Source organism: Notolepis coatsorum (genome assembly GCF_963971535.1).
Source record: "Notolepis coatsorum genome assembly, chromosome: 17".
Taxonomy (NCBI): domain Eukaryota; kingdom Metazoa; phylum Chordata; class Actinopteri; order Aulopiformes; family Paralepididae; genus Notolepis; species Notolepis coatsorum.
Genome location: NC_140181.1, coordinates 9,695,723 through 9,708,758, shown reverse-complemented (window position 1 = coordinate 9,708,758; position 13,036 = coordinate 9,695,723). Strand labels below are relative to the sequence as shown.

The following is a 13,036-nucleotide window of genomic DNA, read 5'->3' as shown; positions in this document are numbered from 1 at the left end:
GTGTGTGTGTGTGTGTGTGTGTGTGTGTGTGTGTGTGTGTGTATCCATGGCCATCAATAAGGGTGTTGTCACACCAGCCTTGTTTAGTGTGGTTGAATCAAAGCGTCTATATTCCCACAAGCAAGTTGTCCTTCCGCGTTGCTCTGATTGGCCACTGACATTTCTGGTCATGTGACATGTGCACCAATCGCATGACGAGCAGTGTCTTAGCCCATTTCCGCGTCGAACAGCCTGCAAACTACCTAATGCCTACTGTAGTTTATCACTGGTTAAGGTTAGGCGACTCTTTCGCAGTTGGTTAAGGTTAGAGTTTGGAATCAGGGCTGGCGTTCTATCGCCCTGCTCTAAGACAAACTCTAACCTTAACCAACTTCGAAAGAGCGCCTAAGCTTAACCGTCCAAAGAACTTGCCATCACACGATTGGGCGCACATGTCACATGACCAGAAACGTCAGTGGCCAATCAGATCGCGCAAAAGGACAACTTGCTTGCGGGAAGTATAGACGCGAACAGAACACCATCTGTTTGAGGAGATATATTAGTCCTCTTCCGAGTGAATCCTGGAGCGCTTTGTTTGACCAAAAGCAGGAGAAGACCCAAAGCAACTGCTCATTCATTAAGCTGACAGGGCAGTTTTATCTATATCTGTGTACATATCCCTTACCTACTCTTACTAGTTACACTGCTGGCCAGTATGACTTAATCCATTCATCCATCCATACATCCATACTAGGGCTGACCCCTATTAGTCGATTAGTCGACTAATCGGTCGAAAGGAGCCGTAGTCGACTGGCCAACCTCTTAGTCGAATATATATAAAAAAAATTAAAAATAAAAATAATAAAAAAAAAGTATTTAAATTTTTTTATCATTCTTTCCAAAAGTAAAGAGGCCTATAAGCGTGGCTAACGCTAATGGCACGCATACCAGAGGCTAACTGCCTAAGAAAACAGGCACAGAGGCACTGAAAGAGGATTTCACCGTCTAATGAACACACTAAACTAGACAAATATCAAGATGTATCCATCAGTGGACCAATTGCATGCTTTTGCAGAGGACAAGAAGCCTTCAGTCGACTCCTTCAGACATTAAGCACCCCCCACAGCCCAAATGGAATGATACTAAATTAAAAAAAAAATAATAATAATTAAAAAAAAATTACAAATATTATATTTTTTTTTTTGACCAATAGTCGACTAACGGCAAATTTTGGCCAATCATAGTCGACCATCCAAATCCTTAGTCGGGAGCCTAATCCATACCTCCATCATCCATCCATCCACCCACCCCTCCCTCCCTCCGTCACCCCACCCTCTGTCCTATACCTTGACGAGGGCAGAGTGGAGGTAGATGTTGTGTGGCATGATGACGGCTCCTACTATGCCCACCGCCTGTGCCAGCTGCGTCGGCCCGCAGCCCTCACAGTACGGCACGAACATGCCCTTCAGGAGCTGGCCTTGGTCCGGACTGACGGTGACATACTGTGAGGGGGAGGAGGGGGGGGGGGGGGGGGGGGGTCACAGGTCACCAACACATTGACAGCTTGTAATCATGTGTCGTGCAAAAAAGAAATGATCTCATTTTTATGATGCGTTTTTTATTTATGATTTGTTTATGACCTTATGATCTGTTTTTATTATTTCATCTGTTTTTCGTGTCGCGCACCTTAAAACCTTTGTTGTAGGTAAGTGCTTCAAGTTTATGAATACACAATTATTATTATTATCCTTAGCATTATTATTATTACCATTATCATTATTACTACTATTATTATTATTATTATTATTATTATTATTATTATTATTATTATTAATTATTATTATTATTATTATTATTATTATTATTATTATTATTATTATTATTATTATTATTATTATTATTATTATTATTATTATTATTATTATTATTATTATTATATATATTTTAATTGTTTTTGTTATTTTATTTGTTTGTCATGAAATTATTACCATCTACCGGTATGTTATCTAGAATATCCTGATATTCTTTCATTGTTTCAATAGAAAATGTCTAAACAAAAATAGACTTGTTATTACTATTATTGTATTGTATACATATATACACGTATTGTATTAAAAAAGCTTGTTGATTGTTATATTATTATTATTATTATTATTATTATTATTATTATTATTATTATTATTATTATTATTATCATCATCATCATCATCATCATCATCATCATCATCATCATCATCATCATCATCATCATCATCATCATCATCATCATCATCATCATCATCATCATCATCATCATCATCATCATCATCATCATCATCATCATCATCATCATCATCATCATCATCATCATCATCATCATCATCATCATCATCATCATCATCATTATTATTATTATTATTATTATTATTATTATTATTATTATTATTATTATTATTATTATACACATATATACAGTATGAACATGGATCCGGATAACCGATCTGCACCTTTGTTTACACTGTTTATTTCCCCTCATGTTTTTATATTCAAAGTTAAATCAGATTGCTTACACCGTTTATTTGAGCTCATATTTTTATAATCAGATGACATTTTACTGCCTATATTTATGTCTTTCTACTATTACCCTGCCCATACCTGTACCTCCCCTCCCCCAAGCTGCTATGACACCAGCATTTCCCCAAGGGGATCAATAAAGGAATATCTGATACCCGTGCATCCAGACTTTTGTGCACACAGTATATTACACGCTCACACACACACCAATATATTTCAGAATAAAAGATTAAATTGAAAAAGCGTGGAGGACATTGCAGAGACATCAAGGACACAGAAGACATAACTCTGTACCTCGTATCCAAAGGTGATGCCCATGACGCCGATGAGGACGGCGAAGAACGCTTCCAGCTTCCTCAGGCCTGGAGGACAAGAACACGTTTTTTTATTGTCACCTGAAAGAGATGGTCGTAGGACACCTGCCCAGAGGACCATTTACTACAGAGCCTATAGTACACTACTACACTACACCTATAGTACACTATTCACCATATATACTGTAGTGATTTATATCATCCCTATGGTGTGTTGTTAGATTAGATTAGATTCAAATGTATTGTCATCATCATACAGCACAAGTACAGTACAACGAAAAGAAGTTTGGCATCCAAACAGAGTGCAAATGTAACAGTAAAGTGCAACAGTAATATACAATGTACAGGTGATTAAATTGGGTATAAAATATATAAATTAGTATTAACACAGAAGGAAAACACAGAAATACTAAAAATAACTTAGTATATAATATATACTAAGTGATTTTATTATATAAATATGTGATATGTCAAGTTTTTTTTGTACTATAGTAAAATGTATATTATATGATGTATTATACAGTAAATTATGTTATATCAAGTAAAATTAATGGAGGAAAAAATGTAAATGTAAGGGGGTAGGGATCAATAAGCTTAGCTTCCCTCTACTCCTTTTTTGAACATGTCAACTAACTACATTGCTCTTGACTTTTTGTTTATAATTTATTTTTCATTCTGATTATTCTGTTTGACAAAGCTTGATATTATGATTTATTTAGAAGAATGTAAAGAATACATGTTAAAAAATAAACGTTTTCATTCATTCATATGTGGTAAATATATATTGTGCATGACAAAAACAGAAATGCTATAAATCACTTACTATACACTACAGTATATGTGGTAAATATATAGTGTGCATGACAAAAACACAGGAATACTATAAATCACTACAGTATATCTGTGGTAAATATATAGTGTGCATGAAGAAGAAACACAGGAATACTATAACTCACTACAGTATATCTGTGGTAAATATATAGTGTGCATAAAAAAAAATATATATATATATATATATGGACTGTAATTAACCTGAACCCAGTTGTTGCACCAGTTGAGATCACAACAAAAATACGTTAAGATGTGTTCCAATGTCCAGGTAAAAAAAGACTCCAGATGGAATCAAACCAGTTCACACCGGTTAAAACCAGTTCAAACCAGTTCACATTAGTTAAAACCAGTCAAAACCACTTAAAACCAGTTCACACCAGTTCACACCAGTTAAAAACAATTGCATTTCCTAATGGAATCAATGCATGAAGAAGAAACACAGGAATACTATAAATCACTACAGTATATCTGCGGAAAATATATAGAAATAAAAAACATAAATAATATGGACTGGAATGAACCTGAACCCAGTTGTTGCACCAGTTGAGATCCCAACAAATACGTTAAGACTAGGGCTGTCAGTTTATCGCGTTAATTAGATTAATTAATTACACAGCAAATTATCGCGTTATGAAAATTAACTCAAAATTAATAAAAAAAAAAAGATTTTTTTTTTCTTTTTTATAATTTGTTTTTATCTCATTCATTCCATAAGAATGTAGAATACACATTTACAGATATTTTTTTTTTTTTTTAATATATTCCAATTTCATGTTCTTGGTGTCTGATTCTAGGGACATCTATGAATCTCAGGGAATGTATTCCCAGTGTCAGAAATACTGTGGGCTAGATCCACAAAGAATGGATTGCACGGTGTAAGTTGCACCCTTACTTACAATTCATTATGAATTGAAAAAGCCGTACTGTATTGTACCCATTCTGCAATCTGTTAATAACATTTTCATTCAATCAATCAATCTGCGCGGTGATTGACATTTTTATTTTGAGTAAATTGTAATAAACCAAATGAGAATATAAATAATTTTTTTTTTATCTTTGACTGTGAATAACACCATGCTCAAATTGACCAGACCTGAAAAATCTAAGCAAATTAATAGATGGAAGATGATTAAACAGAAGGTTTTGTAGATACAGTACTGAATTCTGCCATCTGGACACATGCAATTTGAAATATGATTATAGAATATAGAATATCAGGCATAAAATGGTTATGCGATTAAAATGTGATTAATTAGATTAATTAATTACAAATCCTGTAATTAATTAGATTAATTTTTTTAATCGCCTGACAGCACTAGTTAAGACATGTTCCAATGTCCAGGTAAAAAATACTCCAGATGGAATCAAACCAGTTCACACCGGTTAAAACCAGTTCAAACGAGTTCACACCGGTTAAAACCAGTTCACACCGGTTAAAACAAGTTAAAATCAGTTAAAACCAATTGAATTTCCTACTGGAATCAATGCATGAAGAAGAAACACAGGAATACGATAAATCACTACACTATCTGCAGTAAATACATAGTGTGCATGGAAAATATATATAATATGGACTGTAATTAACCTGAACTCAGTTGTTGATCACAAGAAATATGTTAAGACGTGTTCCAATGTCCAGGTAAAAAAAGACTCCAGTACCAGTTTTAACCAGTCGAAACCAGTTAAAACCAGTCAAACCCAGTAAAAACCAGTTCACACCCGTTAAAACCAGTTCACACCAGTTAAAACCAATTGGATTTCCTACTGGAATCAATCAACTGGTAACCAACTGGAACCAGTAGGAATTTACTGGAATGTCCCCCTAGGGGACCGATCACGGCGATCTGGCAGAGACATACCATATTTGTCCAGGAAGAGGAAGACGAAGGTGTCGATGATGGTGATGAGGACTCCTCCCCACAAGGGTATCCTGCACACACAGTCACACACACACACATTATCCATTGAAGGAAAGAAGGTGAACAAGAAATATCAGATTGCATCATCTTAATACCTACTTGAAGGCAGTTGACTCAGTCATGTAGACATACTGTATACACCCGCATATAACCCATATAACTGTATGATAGCATGTGCGATAATGCTGTATATACCTTATATACATATACACTTATTCTTATCATATATACAGTATATCTATCCACATCTGTCTGTACATACCTGCATATAATCCTTTTTACATATCTGTAGATACCATATCTATATCTTTACATATGCCTTACCTACTAGTTACACTGCTGACCAGTATGACTTACTACCATAGTGTCTTTATGCCTGTATCACTGTACATATTAATACTACAACTCTGTACCTACATCTGATTAGCACTATTACTCAGTAGTACTAATTTATAGTGCTGTCAGGCGATTAAAAAAATTTATCTAATTAATTACAGGATTTGTAATTAATTAATCTAATTAATCGCATTTTAATCGCATAACCATTTTAGGCCTGATATTCTATATTCTATAATCCTATTTCAAATGGCATGTCATGGCAGAATTCAGTACTGTATCTACAAAACCTTCTGTTTAATCATCTTCCATTTATTCATTTGCTTAGATTTTTCAGGTCTGGTAGATTTTAGCATGGTGTTATTCAGTCAAAGATAAAAAGAATTGTATTGATATTCTCATTTGGTTCATTACAATTTACTCAAGCCTAGTAACAGACACAGTATGTCTGACACTGGGAATACATTCCCTGAGATCCATATAGATGTCCCTAGAATCAGATACCAAGAACATGCAAATGGACCATATTAAAAAAAGGTCTGTAAATGTGTATTCTCCGTTCTTATGGAATGAATGATATTAAAAAAAAATGAAAAAAAATAAAAGAAAATGTTTTAATTAATTTTGAGTTAATTTTCATAACGCGATAATTTGCTGTGTAATTAATCAATCTAATTAACGTGATAAACTGACAGCCCTACTAATTTATATATTTTATACCCAGTTTAGTCCAGTTTTGTACATTGTATATTACTATTGCACTGGTTGGATGCCAAACTCCTTTTCATTGTACTGTACATGTGCTGTATAATGACAATAGATGAATCAAATCTAAAACTGTAGTTTATCAAACTACTAGCTACTTCACAACGAAAAGTAATGAAAACGTAACTAGCCACTCTCAAAAGATGTTAGCTCGTCTAATGTATACCACACTGGAGCTAGCATCGCTGACCCGTGTTTGCCCAGGTTTAAAACCAACACGGGTAAATGTTCTATTACACTTTGTGGCGCCGTGAACTGGAACGGGTCTGCTTTGCATTATGGAATAACAACAACCTGGCTGACAGGAATGTCAGGAACATGACGTCTAGCTCTATGACTTTTAGCTGCAGCGGTCTGTTCATAGTCAAACGCTGCTGAGCCATTTGGACTCCCGCCATCTTCACTGTCAACATGTCAACGAGCACAATGGAACTAACAATACTTTATTGTGACTTTATTGTGCTGTCCTTGAGGAAGAATCTTAATCTGTAATGTAATCGTCATATTGCCTTGTTTCTTTGTTGTTAAATAAGCTAAACTAAACGCATGCATGCACACACACAAACACACACACACACACACACACACACACACACACACACACACACACACAAACACAATCTCACACACACATACACAAACACACACACATACATACACAAAAACACAAACACAATCTCACTCACACACACACACACACACACACACACACACACACACACACACACACACACACACACACACACACACACACACACACAGGACATGATAAACACGGAGGAAATAATAAAAAACCCTCAAGGCCTCATCAAACTGAGATCCAATCATAACGGCCATAAAGTCCACATTCGTGACTAATCGTGCATTCCCACCTGCCTGAGGAGAGGAGGCTGAAAGCGATGGCGCAGCCAATCACCTCCTGCATGTCAGAGCCAATGATGGCCAGCTCCACCATCAACCACAGGAGGATGCGAGGTGCCTGGGGGGGGGGGGGGGGGGGGCAGACAGGTTCGGGTTAATAATACCATGGACCGCCCCTTTTCGTTAACCTTTCACTACCACACTACAGACGGTTAAACTTTCACTACCACACTACAGGCGGTTAAACTTTCACTACCACACTACAGACGGTTAAACTTTCACTACCACACTAACCGTCTGTAGTGTGGTAGTGAAAGGGTTAACCTTCTGTAGTGCGGTAGTGAAAGGGTTAACCCTTTATAATTACATTTAGTCATTTAGCTGACGCTTTTATCAAAAGCGACTTACAAGTTTTGTACGACAAGTCAGCAGGAAGGGTACAACTCTATCAACTGAGTAACAATGTTCATCAAAGTGTTAAGACTTGAGTGCTATAGTGTTGACTGAGTGTATGTTAGTATATTAGGAAGAGTGTAAGATAAAAAAAAAAAATGTGGGTCGTGTGGCGGTGAAAGGGTTAACCTTCTGTAGTGTGGTAGTGAACAGGTTAACTCTTTTGTAGTGTGGTAGTGAAAGGGTTAATAAAGAGGTCCTTCTGTAGGATTTCATGTAGAACATAGTAGTCAAGAGTTGTCGACTAATGGGCGGCTACGTGGTGCAGTGGGCAAGGCGCTCACCACGAATACTGGAGACGCTGGGTTCGCCTGTTCGAGCCCAGCGCTCCACATTGCTTTCAGTTTAGCTGGTAGTCCGTACTAATACACATTGGCAGTATTAGGGGGTGGGAAACTGATGGGTGGGGATTGGGTGTTGTGGACAGCGACTCCTACAGGTCGGTTGGTGCGCCTGCGCAGTAGAATCAGGAAGCGATGGGGGCGGCGCCCCTCCAAAGCGCAGACCCCTGACGCTGAAAGATCGCGCCGCGCAGGTGAAAAGATGCGACGGCTGCTACCTCGAGTATCGGAGGGGACTCGTGCTATGTATGACTTAGTCCACATTGCAGCCGGCTTGTGGGAGGCAAGAAACAGCGTTCGAGACAGGGGAGGGTTGAATTGGATGATACGAAATTGGGATGGGAGAAAAATAGAAAATGGGAGAAAAAGTGGATAAAAAAAAAAAAATAGTTGTCGACTAATTGATCAGTCAACCAAAGTTCTGTGACTAAAGTTACTATAATCTGACGATTACAGAATTTGCCTCAATAAAAAGTAATTGGTTATAATAATAATAGATTTAAGCATTACATCACGCGCAGGAGTGGTTTGTGAACAATAAACCATGCCTAGGGGTGGTCGTTAGACCCCCCTAGGCATGGTTTATTGTTCACAAATCACGACGACTGCAAGTGGTGTAATGCTTTTATACAACTGCCATATTCATCCAACCTTATTGCTATACAATAAACACACATTAATCGAAGATTTATTGAAAAAACCATCCGCCAGAAAAAGTAGTTCCCACAACTACAAAAAAGACAAGTTGCCTCCATGTGGAAGCAGCTTGAAGTGCATCCAACCAACTAACACATCCAACTGTGTATTATTGGAATGATTGATTGAACATTTTATTACCAGATGCAGAATGGGTACAATACAGTACGGCTCAATACACACAATTGTTAAGGGGATGCAGACCTACTTTCTATAGAACTTCATTCTTAGATGCTTCTATAGAAAGTAGGTAAAACAAATAAAAAAGTTTTCTTTGCCCTATAGGAAAAAAAAAAATTCTTCGTTACACAATGATTCAAGACCCATCAATTACATCATCCAACATTGTTTAAAGGACTAAGACATTCACTGTGACAGAATCGCTTGATATTTAGTCGTTTAGTCGTTATCAACATATCCATTTGTTAAATTATTGTCCGGCATCTTGTGATCCGGCGGAGTGATGTGATGTGATTCGGTTGTGGGCGGGTCCTGGGCCAGCAGCATGGAATTGTGAAGAATAAACACGTGTAAAATGACTGTTTCAGCCAATCAGAATCGAGAAATTTGCATGCCGTTGTATAATTCATTTATATAGCACACTTTAAACTCAGTGAGCTCTCAATATGCTTCACAGCAGAAGGAAAATTTAAAAATAAAATTAAATAAGGTTTAAAACTAGGGCTGTCAAAGTTAATGCTTTAACTTTGGAGATTAAAGCATTAAAATAAATTAATCTAGATTAATCTATGGAGTGAAAAATCTTCAACGTTCTGAACTTTCAGCAGTATATTTGCTTGTTTTTTTTTTGTTTTTTTTTTATCTTTTTCCCCCTCCTTTTTCCTCCGATTTTCTCCCATCCCAATGTTAGTCGTTATGCCAATTCCCAATCCCCTTCCTGGTCTCTGCGCACTTACCCCCCACAGTCGGTCTGGGAGAGTGGAGGCTATCACGACACCAGTGGAGGCTGCTGACCAAATTTTTAGGTGAAGCACAAATTATTATATTATATATTAAATAATATTTTTAAAACATTCCCCACTGTGTGTCAGTGGTCAGTGGACACAGATGAAAACATATTAACATTAGGTGACAGCGGACCTGACCAGATGAAAACATATTAGGTGACAGCGCACCTGACCAGATGAAATCATATTAGGTGACAGTGCACCTGACCAGATCAAAACATATTAGGTGACAGCGCACCTGATCAGATCAAAACATTTTAGGTGACAGCGCACCTGACCAGATCAAAACATATTAGGTGAAGGTGACAAGGAAGCCACAGACTCATACCCCCCCGACACTCAACTAACCGCCTCGGACAGTCCTTCATACCAGTGGCCATCAGGCTCCACAACAGTGGGCAGCGACTGCTGCCAGACATCGACCTAGAACTAATAGGAACCCAAGTAGGACAATAACACTACCTTATGCATACTGCACCTTATGTGGATACTGTGATACTGTGAATAATGAAAAATGTATATTTCAGTTAGTTAGATAGTCAATTATATTGACCTATTTGTTTACACTGCTTGTGTTGTTTTCACTACCTGTACCCCCCCCCCCCCCCTTCCCCCATGCTGCTATGATGCCTGAATTTCCCCAAGGGGATCAATAAAGGAATGTCTTATCTTATCTTAAAAGGAAAGATGAAATTACCTACCTGGGTTCCATCCTATAGAGGCAAATCTTTCCTGTGACAAAATGGGATCCAATGTAATAAAACTAAGTCAACCAACGAACTAGATTCCTGTACCGGATCTCCTCTCTGGTAAACAAGAATACCTTGAAGACTCTAACAGGAGCACTCATTCAAGGGTACTACGACTATGCTTGCACCTCATGGTACCAAAGCACCTCAAAGGCACTAAAAACAAGATTACAAACATCACAAAACAAACTGGTCAGACTACTGCTTGACCTTACTCCTAAAACCCACCTCACCCCTGTCCACTTTGACAACCTAGGATGGCTTAGAGTAGACGACAGAGTACAGCAACTTGCAATGGGCCTGGTCTACAAGATACACTACACCACTAAGATACCCATGTGCATGTCGAAATACTTCCCAAAGGTCAGTGAATACCACGACCACAACACCAGAGGGAGTTCCACAAATCATGTTCAACCCAGATAAAATAATAAAAAAAAAACAAAAAAAAAAAAAAACGTTTTTTTTAATAAAAGAAAATAGTCATAACTTAGAAATTAGATTGCATAGGTCTATGAATCGATATCGAGATTCTGTTTCGATTAATTGCCCAGCCCTACAGTGTGTACAGTAAGTTAGCTTGGTGATTATCATTGTGATGTAGGCTAAGCTGCCTAGCTACTGTTAGCATACAAGCACTGTATCCTACTTACTTTTTCATCCACAAAGTTTTTTCTGATCCAGATGCATAAATCCACTTCTTCATGTTGCTCAGTTGCTGGTTTATACTTCGGTCCTAATGTTGGCGCAAAGTTTAATTTAGCCTGACTTGTTATAGCTGTACAGCTTACTAACTACTAAACAACAACTTTCTCATAGTCTCAACTTTCACATAGTCAAAATGGGTCCAGCTGCATGTGAGGAGGATAGGTTTAGCTCGGGCCAATCTCAAGTTTCTCAAGTTTCTTTATTAGTTGTCATACAGAAGTACAGAATACTTTTATACAAAATGCTTCTTTATGTTACATTTTGTATAAAAGTATTCTGTACTTCTGTATGACAACTAATAAAGAAACTTGAGAAACTTGAGATTGGCCCGAGCTAAACCTATCCCCCTCACATGCAGCTGGATCCATTTTGACTTTGCAATGCAGAAATCTCTGATTGGATTTGCAAGGCTGCCAATCATATTCAACCTCCGTGTATTGGATGTCAAGGGCTGTCAATCAATCAATCCTCCATTCAATGGCAAGAGTTTAACTGCACAGACCGTGCTTAGATGAAGTTAATAGCCTATTTTGATTCGCTGTTATTTATTATTTATTTAACAATGGGTCACACCTGTGAAGTTTTCTTCACGAATAATTACTGCAGGCAATACTGCAGTGCAGGCCTGCTCAGAGCTGTACATTTTGGCCATTTTTGAAGAAAAAAAAATTCACTGGCATTTTTTTTACAGAGGAAAACATTTATAATAAAAAAATAATAATAATAATAATTAAAAAAAAATATATATATATATATAGTTTTTTTTTTTTTATATATATGTATATGTAAATTAATAATAATTATGAATTATGAGTGAATTTGTGTTTCACGTGTTGTCATAGAGAAACCTCCACTGCACGACACGTGCTTCCTCCGACACACGTCTAGCCAATCAACCGCTTCTTTTCACCTGGCAGCGCGGATTCTCACTGAGAGGGCGTAGCGTGTGGAAGGATCACACTATCCCACTTAGATCCTATCCGCGCTTAGCAGGCGCCCCGACCGAACTGTAGGAGTCGCTGTTTACAACGACCCGGACCCACCCCGCCAGCTTCTCCCACCCTCTAATACTGCCAATTGTATTAGTGTGAACGGCCAGCCAAGCTGGTGACAACCCCGGAGCTGTGAGCTGGATTCGAACAGGCGAATCCTAGCGTCTCCGGGGTTGGTGACGAACGCAATCTCCGCTACGCCACCTGACCGCCCCTGCACCTTTTTGAAAATCATCTGACATGAAGATGGAACACATTTTTGTTGTTAATATGATTTATATTACTGGTAGTTCATACAAGACATTATCGTCCTCTAAGCCAATCTGCACTTTAACACAGGCCTGGGTTGTTTTTATTTCTGTTAGCGCTGCTGATATAAGAAAGAGGTCTAGCTGAGTCAATGTTGATGGTTTTGTTGAACATTTGTATTTCACAGGAGAGAAACTGTATTCAAAGAAAGCTATTAAAATAGTCTTTGAATCTAAATATACTTTCTTTGTGTTGATTTTACATTAATTCCATGATTTTACTCAAGTAAATATCTGTTACAAGCTTCGGACTGAAGTAGAAA

General features: G+C 37.5%; 1 protein-coding gene across 1 annotated transcript in view; it reads right to left on the bottom strand.

The window, feature by feature from the left end:
* Nucleotides 1–13,036, bottom strand: part of LOC311244363 (natural resistance-associated macrophage protein 2-like) — a 60,854-nt gene that overhangs the window by 36,985 nt on the left and 10,833 nt on the right. The window contains exons 6-9 of the mRNA XM_084333828.1: nt 7,570–7,676; nt 5,537–5,607; nt 2,827–2,894; nt 1,326–1,481 (exon numbers count right to left, since the gene is read on the bottom strand). Of these exons, the coding sequence (XP_084189954.1) occupies nt 1,326–1,481; nt 2,827–2,894; nt 5,537–5,607; nt 7,570–7,676 (402 nt within the window). The remainder of the gene's footprint in view (nt 1–1,325; nt 1,482–2,826; nt 2,895–5,536; nt 5,608–7,569; nt 7,677–13,036) is intronic.